Source organism: Chlamydotis macqueenii, chromosome 1 (genome assembly GCF_036417535.1).
Source record: "Chlamydotis macqueenii isolate bChlMac1 chromosome 1, bChlMac1.mat, whole genome shotgun sequence".
NCBI classification, from domain to species: Eukaryota; Metazoa; Chordata; class Aves; order Otidiformes; family Otididae; genus Chlamydotis; species Chlamydotis macqueenii.
The window spans coordinates 204,886,008-204,903,110 of record NC_141556.1 but is presented as its reverse complement, the minus strand read 5'-3'; the positions used below and the strand labels follow the sequence as shown (position 1 = coordinate 204,903,110).

At 43.1% G+C, this 17,103-nt stretch overlaps 1 protein-coding gene across 1 annotated transcript in view; it reads left to right on the top strand.

Moving 5' to 3' along the window:
• Positions 1–2,663: 2,663 nt before the first annotated feature.
• Positions 2,664–17,103, top strand: part of MTNR1B (melatonin receptor 1B) — a 31,218-nt gene continuing 16,778 nt past the window's right edge. The window contains exon 1 of the mRNA XM_086742740.1: positions 2,664–2,883. Coding sequence (XP_086598866.1) covers positions 2,664–2,883 — 220 coding nt within the window. The remainder of the gene's footprint in view (positions 2,884–17,103) is intronic.

The following is a 17,103-nucleotide window of genomic DNA, read 5'->3' as shown; positions in this document are numbered from 1 at the left end:
AATAAGCTTAACATTTATAACTTATCCATCTACAGATAATTCTAAATAATAATTCAGACCTATGTTACTGATATAAATGAAGAGAGTGGGAATTCAGATGAGATGAGAATCTGCTCTTTACAGGTTGCTGAGGCAGAAAGGCTAACAGTTTGTTTCCTACCTACTTGTTTTCCCACTGTCAAATGCCAGTGCAGCCTCAAAAGACAGACTGTCGTTACAAAGCCAGCAACACTAATTTCATTTCACATTTTGTAGCAGGTCTGTACTTCAGGCCAAGTTCAGGCCATAGCTTTCTAATTTTTCTCTAAATCACTTGGCACAATTTTGGGAGCTATGAAACAAAAATGACTGATGATACATAACAATTGTGTGTGGCAGGGAAAATATATAGTGTTCCTCTTGTGTGAACAAACTGCAAACCTAGAGAATGTCAAGAGCAAAGCCTACCTTCAGAAGTCACATTTATGCTCAGGGACAGTTTAAGCTTTTGACAAACAGTTAAAGATAAATCCTGTAGTAATAACAGACAACAAAATGGTACATTTCTCCTAAAAGCACTTATACAGACTCTGGAAAGATGCCCAGAAACAGCCTAAGGCATGAAAACAAATGATAATATCTCTAAGTTTTCCATAAGACTAGAGTAGTACCTAGATAATGGGCAGTGAGGACACCAACTTTCTGCTTGTTGCAGAAAGCACTCCATCTCAAAGAAAGGGGTGTATTCTTCACTGCTGGACTAATATCTTCATATTTTGAAGTGCTGGGAAATTTTCTTCTAATGCTATGTCTAGGAAAAGGGAAATTGGAATAGAGGTAGATAAAGGTAAACACTGTAATGCAAAAGCTCTTCTTAAAGGTAGATTATTCTTCACTGGAGAAAAATCCTTCTTTGCACTGATGAATACAGAAAATAGGCATTTCCTTGGACAAACTTCCTTTTAAACTTCTGGGGAAAGAAAAAGAAAAATCAAGTAAACTTTTGCTTCCATCAAGAACAAGCCTGTTCTGTCAATTGTGCAATTATTACTCTCCTATGGCAGAACTGCAAAATAACTATTCATAAGTGATAATTCTCAGAAGACAGTCTTTCTCTGGTTAAAGCCATGAAGCCACGATAACTCCACCTGTAGTTTGAAAAGGATCATGATGCCTTATATATCACCTACATTAGACAGAAAGCATCTGAGGTACGATTATTTTTTTAATATCTGTGTAAATAAGACGGGTGCAGAAATCTACATGCACACTTTATGCATGTAGAACTACCAGAACTACTTTAGTATAAAACAGTATAAAATTGATGAGGAATACATTCAAATTGAAAAACAACTATTTCTAAGTTGGAAAAAGAAGTCCACACATAATAATTTGTAGTATTTTGATTACACCAGTGCACATTTGTGTAGAGGTAAGTCTCAAAGAAGCAATGTGCTGCTTTTAATAATTAAAATAAATTATTTGCTGATAGAATGGACAGAAACTTGCCCCATTTTTGCAAGTTAACAGAGGCACGCTATCTGAAGATCTAATTCTTGAAAACCTATGGGGCATACATACATCCCTGTGCCGAGAAGACACAAAGAGGAAGAACACAACGACTCTTCTGCAGGCATAGCGCCAACACAATTCTCAAAAGTGGGGCAGAACCTGGAAGCATGACAGGAATCCAGTGTGACCCGGTTGCCCTGAAAACAACACAAAGTAGGACACCAAACCCCTCCGAGTTGTGTCTGCGGTGAGCAGCCCTAATTGCCGGCCCACGCGACGTGAACCCGCTGATGCGCGGTCCGTGGCACCTGCTGGCTGTGCCAGCCATGCTGGAAGCCAGACGCAGAGACACGCAGGGTCTGTCCTCCTTTGTCGCACACATCTTGGTTATTTAATGCCGTTGAGCGGATGGCATCTGTCACTCCGGGATCCCAAATGAAGCTGTGTGTTTAGAGCTTTATTGCAGAGCGACGTCTGTCGATGCCCCGCTGCCCTGCAGCGTGAAAGGAAAATCTCACACACGTTTTCCAAAGTTGACGTTGGCTTGGAGCACGCCCCATCCATGACTTTTGCACTTGTCTCCCTACGGGCATCGTCTTTACTCTTGCTCTGACAGACTGTTTTGTTAAGGCGAAGCAACAGTTCAAACGAGGCCAGGGCACAGTCAGGGCGAGGCCTTGCTTACATCTGCGGCCCGCACTGGAGGAAGGAACGCAGCGGATAAACCCCACCCCGGGCGCACCCAGCGTCTGGAGGCGGTGAGGGGAAGGGGGATCCCTGGCCCTGCACTGCCGGGAACACAACGGGCCGACCCTCGGGGGGAATAAACCGACACGTTTCCCCGCCGCGGTGGAGGTTGTGACCCCGGTGGGCCCGGGGGCTGCGGCGGGGAGCGGCGCTGAGGGAGCGGTACCCCCCCACACCCCGCCGCCTCCCGCCCCTCAGCGCCCCCCACCCTCCACTGCCGCCGCGCGCGGCGGGGCGGGGCCCAGGAGAAGCGCCCGCCCAGGGGCTTCCCCGTACCGCCGGGGGCGGGGGGGTCCTAGCCCCGCCCACAGCCCCGCCCACAGCCCCGCCCCCGCCCGCGCGGCGGGGGAGTCGTTAAAAGCCTTCCCGCCCGCTCGCGCGGGCAGTCGGCGGGGTGGGACAGCGCGCGGGGCTGGGCGCCAGCCATGCTGGAGAACGGCTCCCTGAGGAACTGCTGCGACCCGGGCGGGAGAGGTCGCTTCGGCTTGGCGGAGCGGGAGGAGACGGCGGCGGCGGGTGCCCCGCGGCCCGCCTGGGTGGTGACGGTGCTCTCCAGCGTACTGATCTTCACCACCGTGGTGGACATCTTGGGCAACCTGCTGGTCATCGTCTCCGTCTTCAAGAACCGCAAGCTGAGGAACTCAGGTAAGGGCTCCCGCCCCGGCAGCCGAGGGACGGGCGGCGGGGAGAGCCCCGCGGGCACCCCAGGTCCCTGCTTCTGGCTGCCCTGAGGAGAGCGGACCTGCTACAGGCTGGGCACAAGGGAGTCCCCCTCTGTCTGTGCTTGCCCTGTGATGTGTGCAGGGACCTCCAAACGCTTGTGCTCTGCCCCTGTGCTCCCCTTAGCCGGTGCTCTGTCCTGCCCTAGCCCTTAAGGGGAGAATGCAGGTCATGAAGTGGCTCTTGACGAGGAGCTACTGAGGAGGGGAGTCTGTGCCATCCAGCCATACCTGAGCCAAAGAGCGTGCCTGAAACTGTCAGAGGAAGAAAGAAGGAACTTTAGAACTTCCTTAAGAGTACTTCTGAAGATGAGATGCTGGGCATGTGTGAGAAAGCAGCTCAGCCCACGCTCTGGAGCATTCATTGGAGTTCACAGTAGTCTTTCACAAAATCACCTGTCTTCTTGTCTCCTCACCAAATCATTCTCCAACCAGAAAGCAGCAAATAAAGTGGGGTGATTTTCTTGAATCGTGTCTATAGTTTTTCTTTCTGTGTGCTAAAATGTGCCTCTGCATGTTTTGTTTCCTAACCTGACTTGCTTTCTCTTCTCATCTTTGCTGGGCTAGTTACATGTGTATCAAACTACAAAACTCTGTAGTGAGCACCAACTTCTTGAATTTGCCTCCTGGCCAACTTCTGATCTGATTCATGTATGTCCCACTGCTCGCAGATGCTCTCTTCCCCCCGACCCTGCTGATGCAGCCTGTTGTTACCTGATGCGTGCAGTTAGGCTGCTGCTAGCATACCTGCACTCAGCTGGCTGCTAGGTGTTGGTGCAGTATGAATGCTACCCCTGAAGCAGTGGTGCATCTGACGAAATTCTCATAGCACCAAGCAGTTCCCTATCTCTAAACTGCTTGCTTCTTCAAGTCTTGAATGCTATCGTTCTGTGATGTGCACACAGGTTGGGGTGAGGAAACTTTGAGAGCTGAGTGAAGTCAGGTGCACAGCATCCCCTGTTCTCTGAGCCAAGGGGCTCTGTATTATATTGGTCCAGCCTTGTACCTGAGAGGCAGTGGGGTGCTACCTTATCGCAGGGAAGGAGAGAGGAATGCTCATTTATTTCTCCCAAGTGGTTTTTGTTTGTGGTTTCTTAATGGGTGTTGCTTCCCAAGCGCTGTTGCGGTTCAGATACTGTGATGAGAGCTGCTGCAAACTCATTGCCGTTGTTTTGAATTAAATGACGGTTAGGAAGCAGTTTATAGAGGGATGAGACTTATTCTCTCTCATTACACGTCTGACTGCATGTGAGAGCTGCCGGCGGGTCCTGTTTCCGTGGGGCTGAGCGATCACACCTCACATCTGACAGTGTGGTTGGGGTGTGCAAGGGAAGAAACGGGATGGGAGCTGTTCAGGGCACCGAACCTTCGGCTCGTACTTCGACTGTGCCTTCCAGGGAGCCGAGCCGGTACTGGGGGCAGCAGAGCCATACCCAGCTCAGTAAAGCCTTACCCGGTGCCAAGCCGGGGAAGGCAGCCCCCCCACCCCTTCCTCTAGCCGGCAGCCGCAGCTCTCTCCTTTCTTCGAGCGGGGGCTGGGAGCTGAGGGCACTGCTGGGGGGCTCGCTCCCTCGGGAGCCCCCGGAGGTCACCAATCCCGGCCCCCTCGGCGCCGGGACGGGGCCGTTCCCGCAGGGATGAGCGCCCGGGGTGCGGGGTCTTGCTGGAGAGCGCGGCCAGCCCGGGGCATCAAACCCTGCCTGAGGGTAGTGGGGGCAGGAGAGGGGCTCCCTTCCAAATCATTTCCTTCACTCAAAGGACAGCAGAGGGGAGGGTTTGGCCGGGAAGAGAGTGATGCCTAGAAGAAGTTTCAAGATCAAAGTGCAGTGTCCTAAAACTCTCAAAATAAATTGAGGTCGTCTTATGTAATTTAAATACCTACGAATTGGTCTCCTTCTAGGTTCATCCTTAATGTGATGACCCTGACCCAAGGATCTCTTCATCTTTAAGTACCATGAAGAACAGCAGGAAGTTTCTTCTGCAAAGTCTTCATAAAGTTAATTACCTTTTAAATTGCCACTTCTTAGTTTTTCCCATCAGGGAGAGATGGCTCTTTGGGATGAAGCTGAAAGAGGATAGTTTGGTAAATGTCCATGGAGGTCTTTCCAGAGAAAATTTATTGAGGAGGGAGCTGAGTGGAAGAGAACTGCAAACTGATGTGGGTGGAGTGGTGGAGAGCTAAGGCAGTGTTTGGGAGCCCTTGGCCACCAACAAGAAAAGATGATGGACAAGCAGATGGACTTACAGGTTTTCCTTCCTGAGCAAACCAGAAACAATGTGTTTGTATTCACAAGGGAAGCAGATATGGTAGGGAGTGAAATGGTGAGGAAAAGTGGCCTGAAGGGAATTAAGCTTGTAGTAAGGGATGTCAGAGAGAGAAGGTGAAGCTACTAGAGTGGTTGTGACAAGAGACAGGGAGTCCAGATGACTGAAGGAAAAAGGAAGAGCTATAGCACCACGAATGCTTAATTCTCTTTGAAGAAGCTAATGAGAGATTTTCTTGGATAGGGATGAGAGTTTGGGATGTCAAATAAGCCACAGGTGTGTGAGGAATAAATTCAGCAGCCCTGCCCACTTCTCTAGTACAAATAGTAATCTTGCCTTCAGAAAGCAAAATAGGACTTTAGCATATTTCCAGGACCTATCAACACTACTGTGTCCTAGGCTTTACAGAGAAAATTCATAATTGCATAGAATGTAATTATACATCAGTCTCCTTAAAATTAAAGTGTGACCAAAAGCAAATCTATTTTAATGCACAAGAATGGAGTGAAATAAAATTACCTGTTAGCCTTTATGTTGGTAAGTATTATCCTCAGCAGGAGAGAACTGGAGAATGAGTAGGACTGGTGCTTTTAGAGATTGCTCATTCACTCCTTAAACAGTGGGAATTTTGCCAGCCTTACAACAGAAGGATTGTTTCATAGCATACAGAAGCCTCTTTCCCACGTTTAAATTTGTTTTTGGAGGGGGAGGGGAAACTTTGTGAAAGGCTTTTCCAAGTAATGCATAGCTTAATTGGTATGAATCAACATGCTTGTCCTCTTACATAACTGCACCCAGTCTTTCTGTGAGAGGCTGAGCAACTTCTGATCTCCAAAAGTGGTTTAATTTACAGAGATTAATGCTTTTATAATTTCTAATTTGGGAGGGGAGTAACTTTGTCAAATGCACTACAAAATTAAATAAAACTTTTACATGGAAATAATAAAATAAATTACCCTCTCATTCTGTTTGAAATGTCAAATGTGTTCTGAATTTTCAAAAGCAACTATTGATTTTGGATTACTTCAATTAAGCATGGCTCATTGAAGGCAGCTTTTAAAGTGCTAAACTTTTGAAGTGCTAAGGTTTACATGTGCTCAGCAACTGCTGCTGGATGGTCAAGTATCCTGAAGGTGCATCAAGTCAATCAAAACCACTAGATGCTTTTAAGAATTTCAGGATACATTTGTATAGCCGTAGCTATAACCATAACATTATGGGCTGAGGTAAGAACCTGGGAGGAAGCACTTCAGGAGGTGGGAACTGGCAAGGCGTATCCCATAGGAGGGAGATAAAGCAAACCATTTGTATTTCATTGGCCTTAAAGCCAGCATAAAATCAGTGAGAGGTGAGAATTAGGTACATTAACTCAATATAATTTCCAAGATTAGTGAGGACTTGGGACCCTTTGACTTTTGGCAGAAGGCCTAATATTAACCTTGGTGCTCTGCCAAAGAATACATTAGCAGAAAGTGATATTTTTAGTGCATTGTCAACCCTCTTCACTCACTCCACTATTTTCTTTTCTATATATAACAGCTAACACAGCACAATTGAGACTCTGATTTCCATTTGAATGGCAAGCTGCTGTTGCAATACAAATGAAATCAAAATTCTTGTTTCTTTTACTGGTAAGAACATGGATGTATCTGCATGTCTAGTTCTATCTAATGTGTGTGGTTGTAGAGATGGACAACACTTGTCCTATGTATGTCCATACAAAATAAAAGATTCCTGTACATAGAGCTGTAATCTTGGTACTACTGTCTACTAAATAAACATGTTTGGTAATATAACTAAGTCTTGTACTCTTTTTTCCGTGCCTTCACTCCACATCTCTGTAATATACCTGAGAGTATGTTTTCTCCATTATTATATGCTGATTTCAGTTATTCTTCATCTCTTTGGCCACACCAGTTCTTTCTCTCCTTTATTCCTCCTCTGTTGTTATTCCTGTCCACTGGGATAGAGGACAGTTGTCTCCTGGGGTGGAATTCGTCTCTTAAAAGACTACAGTGGAGATACCTGTTTCTGAACTTCTTCCCTTGGGCTCTGTTTACAATCAATGCAGAAAAATAAGCATTTTTAGGGTGTAGTTACTCTAATTTATTTTTGACATCTACATTAGGATGACATGATTCAACCTATAAAAGTGTTTACTTCTTGCTACTAAAAGCAAAGAGAATCAAGAGGGACTATCTCAATGTTCTCACCTATGTTTAGGTGAGAAGAAATCAATATATGAAATCAGAAGTAAATTTGCATATTTTCCTCTTCCTCATTGCCTGTCCTCCAAGAGATCATATTGATCAAAATAAGACTGACATAAAAAAAAAATATATCATTACCAATACAACTGCAATGTTCAATATACTTCCTGGGTCCTGAAACTGCTTGGCAAAATTGTCTTTTAATATCAGCAGTGATGCTGAGAAGAATATATTTTGATAAGTAGAGCGTGAGATCCCACTCTTATGGTTTCAGCTTTTGTCCTCTTCACTCCTTGAACCCCGGATCCATAGACTTAGCCTTGGGGCTGTGTGTGTTTGGCATTCACATTCTCTCACAATCACAATCTCTAGCCTTAAAACTGCCCAATACTAAGAAATTCATGGGAACATGACTTCAACATACACAAAAGTTCACTGAACCCAAAACTTAAAATAAAACTCTTCTGTTTGTAATTATACTATGGTTCAAACATTTTTTCTTTTAACTTTGTGCTTATTAGTTGCTGATTTATAGTGGATATTTTTATTTGCAGAATTATAATTGTCATTTAAATTGGATGGATCATTTCTCTACCTAGTGAGAACTCTTGTGCTATATTAATGGAGAATAAACATGTATTTACCCCTCAGCCTTTGTTTTTCCATGGTAAACAATCCAAATGCTTTTAGTTTCCTCTAAGTAACCAGGCTCTTCATTTCTCTTCCTGTTTAAGGCCTTTCAGTTCACCTATCCCAGCTGAATTAATCAGTCTATGAAAAAGAGAAAACCGAACTGTTCACAGTAATGTAAGTGAAGTACAAGCAATACCTTCAAGAAAATAATATTAACATTCTATTCTGTTCTGTCCTTCCCTGGATGGACAAAATGGACCTGCTATGCCTTGGAGCCACATTTTCCTTTTATGCGATAGCATCATATAGATTACTTTTCTTGGTGCAATCACTTGCTAATGCAGCTCTTCTTTTTCTTTTGTCTTTTTAGTCCACACAATTACTATTCCTCATGTCCTTGTACCTTATGCTATTATAGTCTATCCGCTTTCTGCTCTTTTAGTCCTCAAGGAAAAAAAATATCTTGACATTTGCCTGTATCAATATGGGCTCTCAACTTTGTATTATCACAAAATTTCATTAGTTCTCTTTGTGTTTTGTGACATAATACTTCTGAATCAGACAAAACTAGTTCAATGTAGGTCATATCCCTCTGGTCCAACAAGTTTCTTTCATCGCCATCCAGGCAGTGGTAGCAAGCCCGTGTGTGGTACCCTAGCATGTGTGCTTTCAAGGCTAGATCAGTTTAGAGCAACCTCCCAGGTACAGAAAGTTCAAGGCTAGTTGTTATTAAATAAAGATGATAGATCAGTTGGTACAGCTGCTTTGTATAAGCTTACATTGAATGTTATTCCATTTGTCTTTACCTGCATCTTTAATTTTCCTTTCCTTCCAAATTTGTTGCTGCAGCCTTGCCTACAATTGAGATGAGATTAAGAAGCCCAAAGATTTTTTTATTCATTCTTCCTTTGCAGCCAATTCACCACGTTAAATACAAGTGCCATGTTAGCACATACTCCGTGGTAGACAAATGAATCTTACAGAGGTGGAAACACTGAATTAGTTTTCTCATTACTCCCTAATTGTTTTTCTGACTTATTGCTGGCGAAAAGAAACAGCAGTTGTGCTACCACCATAGCAAGGGAGGAGGAAATGGGTAGTAAAGTGTGAGAGCACCACAGCTGCAGGTGAGTCACAGTAAAACTTCTCTTCGGGATACATGTGGAATCCAAGCTCAGTGCCACAGCCTGAGAGAAATCAGCACTTCCCGTACTGCAAGTGAGGACCAGAGAACGTGTTCAGCCCCTTTTTACAGGTCCCACACGTCGCTCCCTGTCCTTTCAGAACCCATGACATTATCTTTGAGATAACAGATGTTAAAAAATTTCTACCATCAAGTATATTCAATCTCTCTGACATTTTTGCTTTATTGTAGATATGTTAATTCCTCACCTGCCAGCCTGCCTTGTCCCCAAGCCCACTGTTATTTTCCTTATTAAAAACTGTAGCAAAATCTTTCTTCAGACCAGCAGCCATTTTAAGTTGATTTTCATATTCCCCCTTCCGCCGTAACTCCTTTTTCCTTTTATTAATGTGGTGAAAGGGCATTTTATTCATTTTAGAAGTCTTAGAAAAGCCAATTAAGTTTAGATTTTTTTGTCAATTCTCATTGCTGTCTCTAGCAGTTTTCCTTGGTGGAAACATATTTTACTGTTACTTCTAGCCTTATTTCTTGCCTTTGCTGTCTTTGCTGTGACAACTTTTCTTCCAGCTAGATCTGGAACTTTCTCTTATATTTTTTTCCTCTTTTGGATGCAAGTTTTAGAGAACATTCTTGTGTCTTTAATATGAAGAAATGCCAAGCTTCCTTCACATTCAAGTCCCTGAGCTCCTCAATACAGTTGACTTCACTTTCCTAATTAGCTTTTTTTGTTTATAAAAATGTGCAAACCTACTTCTTAGTTATGTCTGCTTTATTGATTATTCCATTTAATTTAAACAAAATAATCTCATCTCCTTTCAATACAACCTTATTTTCTATGTCAGGCTTTTTGGAGATGTCTTTGTTCTTTATCAAAACAAAGCCCAGGGTATGTTGACAAATAGACTCTTTATTGAAGAAATCTACTGGGTGTTTGTCCAGAACTCAACAGCCATTAATATGCTTCTTATCTCCTTTACGTATGAGGAGCTGCAGTGTCCCATCATTACATTGTTTACATTAGTATTTCCCTACTAAAACACAGGCGATCTCACCCTACTGCGGGTTTCTGTGTACTTCCCTGCACATTGTCTTTACAACTCTTCCCCAAGGTAATTTTGGCTTTTACCAGGATATCATCCTTTCTTTTTTTTTTTTCCTTTTATGAAGACTATGCACCTTTCCGTTAACAGTTCTTTTCCCTGATTATTAGTGCAATTCCATTCTAACAGAATTATTTCCATAAAGTTTGATTTGAATTTCTCACTGGTTTTGGATACCCTCTTTTGTTGCATATGTTCCTGGCATTCTTTTACTGACTCTACTGCTTTTTTAATTGCCACTCCAGTCAAACTCAGTCTTTGAGCTCCTATTTTCTATATTTGTTGCCACCACCTTCTTGAAGCCAAAATTCACCCTGCCCTGGATGTTAAATGAAGAAACTATATCATTCCTTCTCAGGCTCTCTTCCCATCTGTCAATTTCAAGTCCTTTTCATTCATTCTGCCAGCTTGGATTGCAAGCTGGTATCCCATATGCTTAGGTGAAGTCTGTTCGTGAACATATGAAACCTCATCTCTTCCCAGAGAACACCTTCAAATGTTCAATAATCCAAGTCTTTTTACATCACTTCTAGAATTATTCAGTCATGTGCCCATGACTCATCTCATATTCATAGAATCATAGAATGGTTAGGGTTGGAAGGGACCTTCAAAGGTCATCTAGCCCAACCCCCCTGCAAGGAGCAGGGACATCCCCGACTAGATCAGGTTGCTCAGAGCCTCATCCAGCCTTGCCCTGAACGTTTCCAGGGATGGGGCTTCCATCACCTCTCTGGGCAACCTGTTCCAGTGTTCTACAACTCACATTGTAAAAAATGTTTTCCTAATATCCAATCTAAATCTATCTCCCTCTATTTTAAAACCATTACCCCTCATCCTATCACAACAGGCCCTACTGAACAGCCTCTCCCCATCTTTCTTGTAGGCCCCCTTGAGGTACTGGAAGACCGCTATCAGGTCTCCCTGGAGCCTCCTCTTCTCCAGGCTGAACAGCTCCAACTCTCTCAGCCTGTCCTCATAGGAAAGGTGCTCCAGCCCTCTTATCATCTTCATGGCCCTCCTCTGGACCTTCTCCAACTGGTCCATGTCCTTCTTCTGTTGGGGGTTCCAGAACTGGACACAGTACTCCAGGTGGGGTCTCACCAGGGCAGAGTAGAGGGAAAGAATCACCTCCCTCGACCTGCTGGCCACAGTCCTGTTGATGAAGCCCAGGATGCAGTTGGCCTTTTGGGCTGCAAGAGCACATTGCCAGCTTGTGTTGAGTTTCTTGTCCACCATCACTCCCAAGTCCTTCTCCTCAGGGCTGCTCTCAATCCATTCCCCGCCCAGCCTGTATTTGTGCTTGGGATTGCCCTGACCCAGGTGCGGGACCTTGCACTTGGCCTGGTTGAACTTCATGAGGTTGGCACGGGCCCACCTCTCAAGGGCCTGTCCAGGTCCCTCTGGATGGCATCCCTCCCTTCCAGCGTGTCGACGGCACCACACAGCTTGGTGTCATCGGCGAACTTGCTGAGGGTGCACTCTATCCCACTGTCCATGTCGCCGACAAAGATGTTGAACAGGGCCAGGCCCAACATGGGCCCCTGAGGGATGCCACTCGTGACCGGTCTCCACATGGACATTGAGCCGTTGACCACCACTCTCTGAGTTTGGCCATCCAGCCAACTCCTTATCCACCGAGTGGTCCGTCCATCAAACCCATGCCTCTCTCGTTTAGAGAGAAGGATGTCATACGGGACAGTGTCAAAAGCTTTGCACAAGTCCAGGTAGATGATATCTGTTGCTCATCCCTTGTCCACCGATGCTGTCACTCCGTCATAGAAGGCCACCAAATTGGTCAGGCACGATCTGCCCTTGGTGAAGCCATGTTGGCTGTCACCAACCACCTCCTTGCTCTCCATGCCTTAGCATGGTTTCCAGGAGAATCTGCTCCATGACCTTGCCAGGCACAGAGGTGAGGCTGACTGGCCTGTAGTTGCCCAGGTCCTCCTTGTTCCCCTTTTTAAAAATAGGGGTTATGTTCCCTCTCTTCCAGTCATCGGGGACCTCACCAGACTGCCACGATTTCTCAAATATAATGGCCAGTGTCTTGGCAACTTCATCTGCCAGTTCCCTCAGGACCCGTGGATGGATCTTATCAGGTCCCAAGGACTTGTGCACCTTCAGGTTCCTCAGATGATCCTGAACCTGCTCTTCGAGTACAGTGGGCAGTTCTTCATCCTCGCAGTCCCTGCTTGTGCCTTCCACAGCTTGGGTGGTGCGACAAGAGCTCTTATTGGTGAAGACTGAGGCAAAAAGTCATTGAGTACCTCAGCCTTCTCCACGTCCCGGGTAACCAGGACACCGGTTTCCTTCCGAAGGGGGCCTAAATTCTCCTTGGACTTTCTTTTGTCCCCTACATACCTACAGAAGCTTTTCTTGTTGCTTCTTATATCCTTGGCCAGATTCAATTCCTTCAGGGCTTTAGCCTTCCTCACCCGATCCCTGGCCACTCGCGCAGCCTCTTTGTAGTCCTCCCAGGCTACCTGTCTCCGCTTCCACCCTCTATAGGCTTTCCTCTTCACTTTCGGTTGGTCCAGGAGCTCCTTGCTCATCCACGCAGGCCTCCTAGCCTTTTTGCCGGACTTGTTCTTCATTGGGATGCACCTCTGCTGAGCTTGGAGGAGGTGCTCCTTGAAGCACTTCTATTCTCTTCTTGGAGAGGAACGAGAATAAGTTCATCACCACTTCCATCCTCTTTTCTATGAGACTTGGTTCAAACGATAACCAGCTGAGAAAATAAATCTTCAAAGTTACTTATAAAATAATATCTTTAAACTTTGTTAACATGTTAATAATTCCAAAAGTAGACCGGCAAAATGAAAAGCCAGTATTGTTCATTTGTAAATTAGGAAAATTAGTTTAACAAATGAAGTATCCTTCAATGAAAGGAAGTAAACCTTGCAAGTAATTTGGAAAAAGTGAAAATCAGAGACCTAAGAATGTTGTAGATGAGAAGACATCTAAAGAATATATAATTTTAAAATATTTTGGAAGTAGAAATTTTTTAAGGAAATTATCAGCCTAAAGGGATTGAAAGAAGCATTTAGGAGTACAGAAACATCATAAAGGAGAAAAATAACTTCTTTATCCGTCTGTATGACAGGGAAGAAAAACAGTTAAGGACATAAGGACATGTTCAGTATAATCTGGAGAAGAAGAACACTAAAATGGAAGGGTAATTAAACTGTGGAAGTCAGGAATTTGGTAAATTTAAAGAACTACTGACTCTTCTGTGAATATTTTGAGTCTTCAATATCATAATAGCTAATCCTACCAAAGAGGTATGGCATGTGCTAATGGCAGGTGTAAACCAAATTCTAGCAACTAAGGATTAGGGTAAAATTGTAATCTGAGGCAGGTTATTCTACAGCTATAGGGTACTTTGTATCCTCCTTTGAAACACCTAGCAATACCATATTGGACGATAGCTTTAAATTATAATTTTCTTTTATCCTGTAGAGGAAGCGATCAGTTTATCAACAAGCAAATAGGAAGTGTATCACCAAGATCAGCTCCAAGACACTTTTGTTTTAGAATATAATGCTAAATTCTATTCCACTTGGTAAATGGAGCTATTGGTATGATTATCTTTAGGGGCAATAAAATTATAAGCATTTAGTTGAACTGGAGAAGTATAAGACTTTTCTTGAACCTGTAATGGAAGAATCTAAGGGTATATTTATGTTGTGTATTTCATTTGGCACAAGTCCACTCTACTCATATTCTGAGTAAAAGAAAAACCAAGGGATGATGTTAGCTCTGAGCAACCTGATCTAGTGGAAGATGTTCCTGCTCCTTGCAGGGGGGGTTGGAGTAGATGACCTTTAAAGGTCCCTTCCAATCCAAACCATTCTATGATTCCATGATCCTGACAGCAAAAGCTAACATACTGTGGGTGCAACTCCATTGTCCTCCTTAACAACAGTAGCTGCTTTGAATCTTCCAATTTACTCTTGGTGTCAATACTGATAAGGACTCAGCTATATCACAGAGTCAGCTTTTTCCTGACATTTCATCTGCGTAAGGGACAGTCATATCTTGACATAACAACAGCCTAAACATATTCATCAAATTACTAGGATCTTGATTGCTGGGTTTCTTTTTAAATTATTTATTAATTATAGAGGTATTTGATTACACTATGTAATAAATGCTCCTTAAATTATGTCTGAAGAAAAAAATAACCCTTCTCACAAATTTACTAGTTTGTTTTCAGTTTCTTTTATTGATTGTGCTCATTTTAAATGTTTAAATACCTATGTGAAGATTATAATAATATTACATGACATGTCTATAAACATTGTCATCTTTCTGTTATAGAACAACATCTGTTGGTTTAGATTGCCATATTCGCACAAGGAGAGTAACAATAGTTGTCGGAAAAGATCACATAGAGCCACTGGAGCTAGCACTCTGACTGACAGGAAAAATATCTGCTCAATACACTAGTCTTGTAAATACAATTATGTTAACTAATTACAAGTTCAGAGCTAGCATAAAATTGTAAAATATATTGCTACAAAAAAGACAGGAACCTATAAAGCGCATCCTCCTGTCTCTAAGATTTGCTCGAATCCTGCCTGAAATTCTAAGTGTCCTCTCATTTCAAAGTCAGTGCAATTTTTCCAATTACTTCGATATGCACAGCGTTTCATTTGAGTTCAAATAGGGGAATGGACCTTATGTCAGATGGCTATCACCTATGAATATTTGTAATTTAATCAGTCTAGGTATTTTTATTCCCTACTTTTCATTCAAGTAAAAGTAATTTACTTACTGAATATTATCTGCATAGTTGTTTGTTTTTGGTTTTTTTTAAAGGGTCTATTCGAGCTACTCATGCTGTGCAGATCCTGCCCATGGTGAACTTCATCAGTGTTGTAGTCTTTAGGACTTTCTAAAGATGTTCTTACAACTAGACAAATCTATTCTGCTTTTCTACTGACAAGTAAAAGGATGATATATTAAAACATGCTGCTTTGCTTCAAGACAAGTAAAGACTTGCAGGTGGCATAGTCACTACCTGCCAACTGGGAGCTATGGGAAGACGGTTGGACTAGATGATCTTATAGGTCCCATCCAACCATGTGATTCTATGATTCTATGATTCTATGATTCATCCCTCCTTCCTGTGAACTACAACTTATGGTTCTTAAGGCTCTTGGGAATCTATATTCAAGAGACTGAGCATTCCAGCCAACTCATCTGAAATCAGGCATTACTCACTGGAATGCACAAGGTGTCATTTTTGGATTGTTATAGAGGAAAAGTTTCACACAATACCTTAACTGGAATTTCCATCTTCAGTCAGACAAATCTTCTGGTCTGTAAATTCAAGACAGCATGCAAATTTGTACTTTTTTTCCATGTTGTCCTTTAGGGCCATCCTTTTTAACCTCTCAGGTAAAAGTTAATTCCTTTGTTTTCTCAAAAGCAGCTCAGCAGACTTCTTCTGATGTAGTAAACTACACAGTAACTGCTACTGCACTGCTCTGAAGTGAAGCCACTCGTTGCTGAGGGCATTTTCAGCCTGATTCATTGAGGCTGTTAACACTTCTGAGTTCAGGCTTAAGGACTGCATTCATAGGTGATAGCCATCTGAATACAGAGATATGCATAAAGAATCAGCACACCATTGCTTCTGCATAAGCATAAAATGAAAATAACAGGTTTCCCAAAGTGTTCACAAGCCAAGGAACTTTTAGCCATGAAACTGTTCAGAAACAGCCCCTACTTTACACCTATGTGCAAAATTGCTTAATTCCATTATCTACAGTTAGAATTCACAAAAAGCAGGTGAATCGCTTTACACAAAGAATACTTGTGTACATTCTGAAGCAAAGAGATGACCTTTCCTGAGGCTTTCCTACAGGAACCACTTAACTACACCAGATAAAACTGGTAACTTCACTGGTAACTATACTAAACCAGCTAATTACACTAGTCAAAGCTTCACCAAAGCTGATCATGCATTCTCTTCTGGTTAAAAGATTATGGTCTTTCATCCCCAGTGCTTCATTCATGAAATGTAAATAAAAATCACCTGTAAAGGACTAAGAGATAAGTACTTTGGAAATCATAAAAGATACAGCTGTGCATTCCTTTTTTTACCCCCAAGCACTGCCAGTACCACTGAGGCCAAAAGAACTTATTTGAAGAGTTGAAATGCCTTCCACAACACTTCCAGAAATTCCATGTATAATTTATTTTCAAGACAGGATTACAAGCCTGTGGGTAGCCTCAGTCTATGAGAATATGTGACATGTTTCCAATTAGTGTCTCATTCTCAGCTATTGCTTTTGAGATTAATTATCTCATAAGCTAAGCAAAGTTTGACTTAATTAATGGTTGGAAGACAAGCAGTCAATAAAATTGCAGGATGCTATAAGAAGGTACAACTTCTTATTCATTACTAAGGTAATGAGTAGTTGATGGAGTAACTAATCCTGGAATCCATTTCCAAAAATATGAAAGACAAGAATGTGATTGGTAGTAATCAGCATGGATTTTCAAGTGGAAAATCATGCTTTCCCAAAGTGATAGCATTCTACAATGACATTATTAGCTTGGTGGATGAGGCGAGAGCACTGGATGATGTTTACCTTGACTTTAGTAAGGTTTTCACACTGTCTTCCAGAACATCCTCATAGACTAGCTGACAAAGCAGGGGTTAGATAAGTGGACAGTGAGGTAGACTGAGAACTGATTGAATGACTGGGCCTGGGGGATTGTCATCAGTGGCTCAAAGTGCAGTAGGAGGGCAAGCAGTGTGCCTCAGAGGTCAACACTGGGAC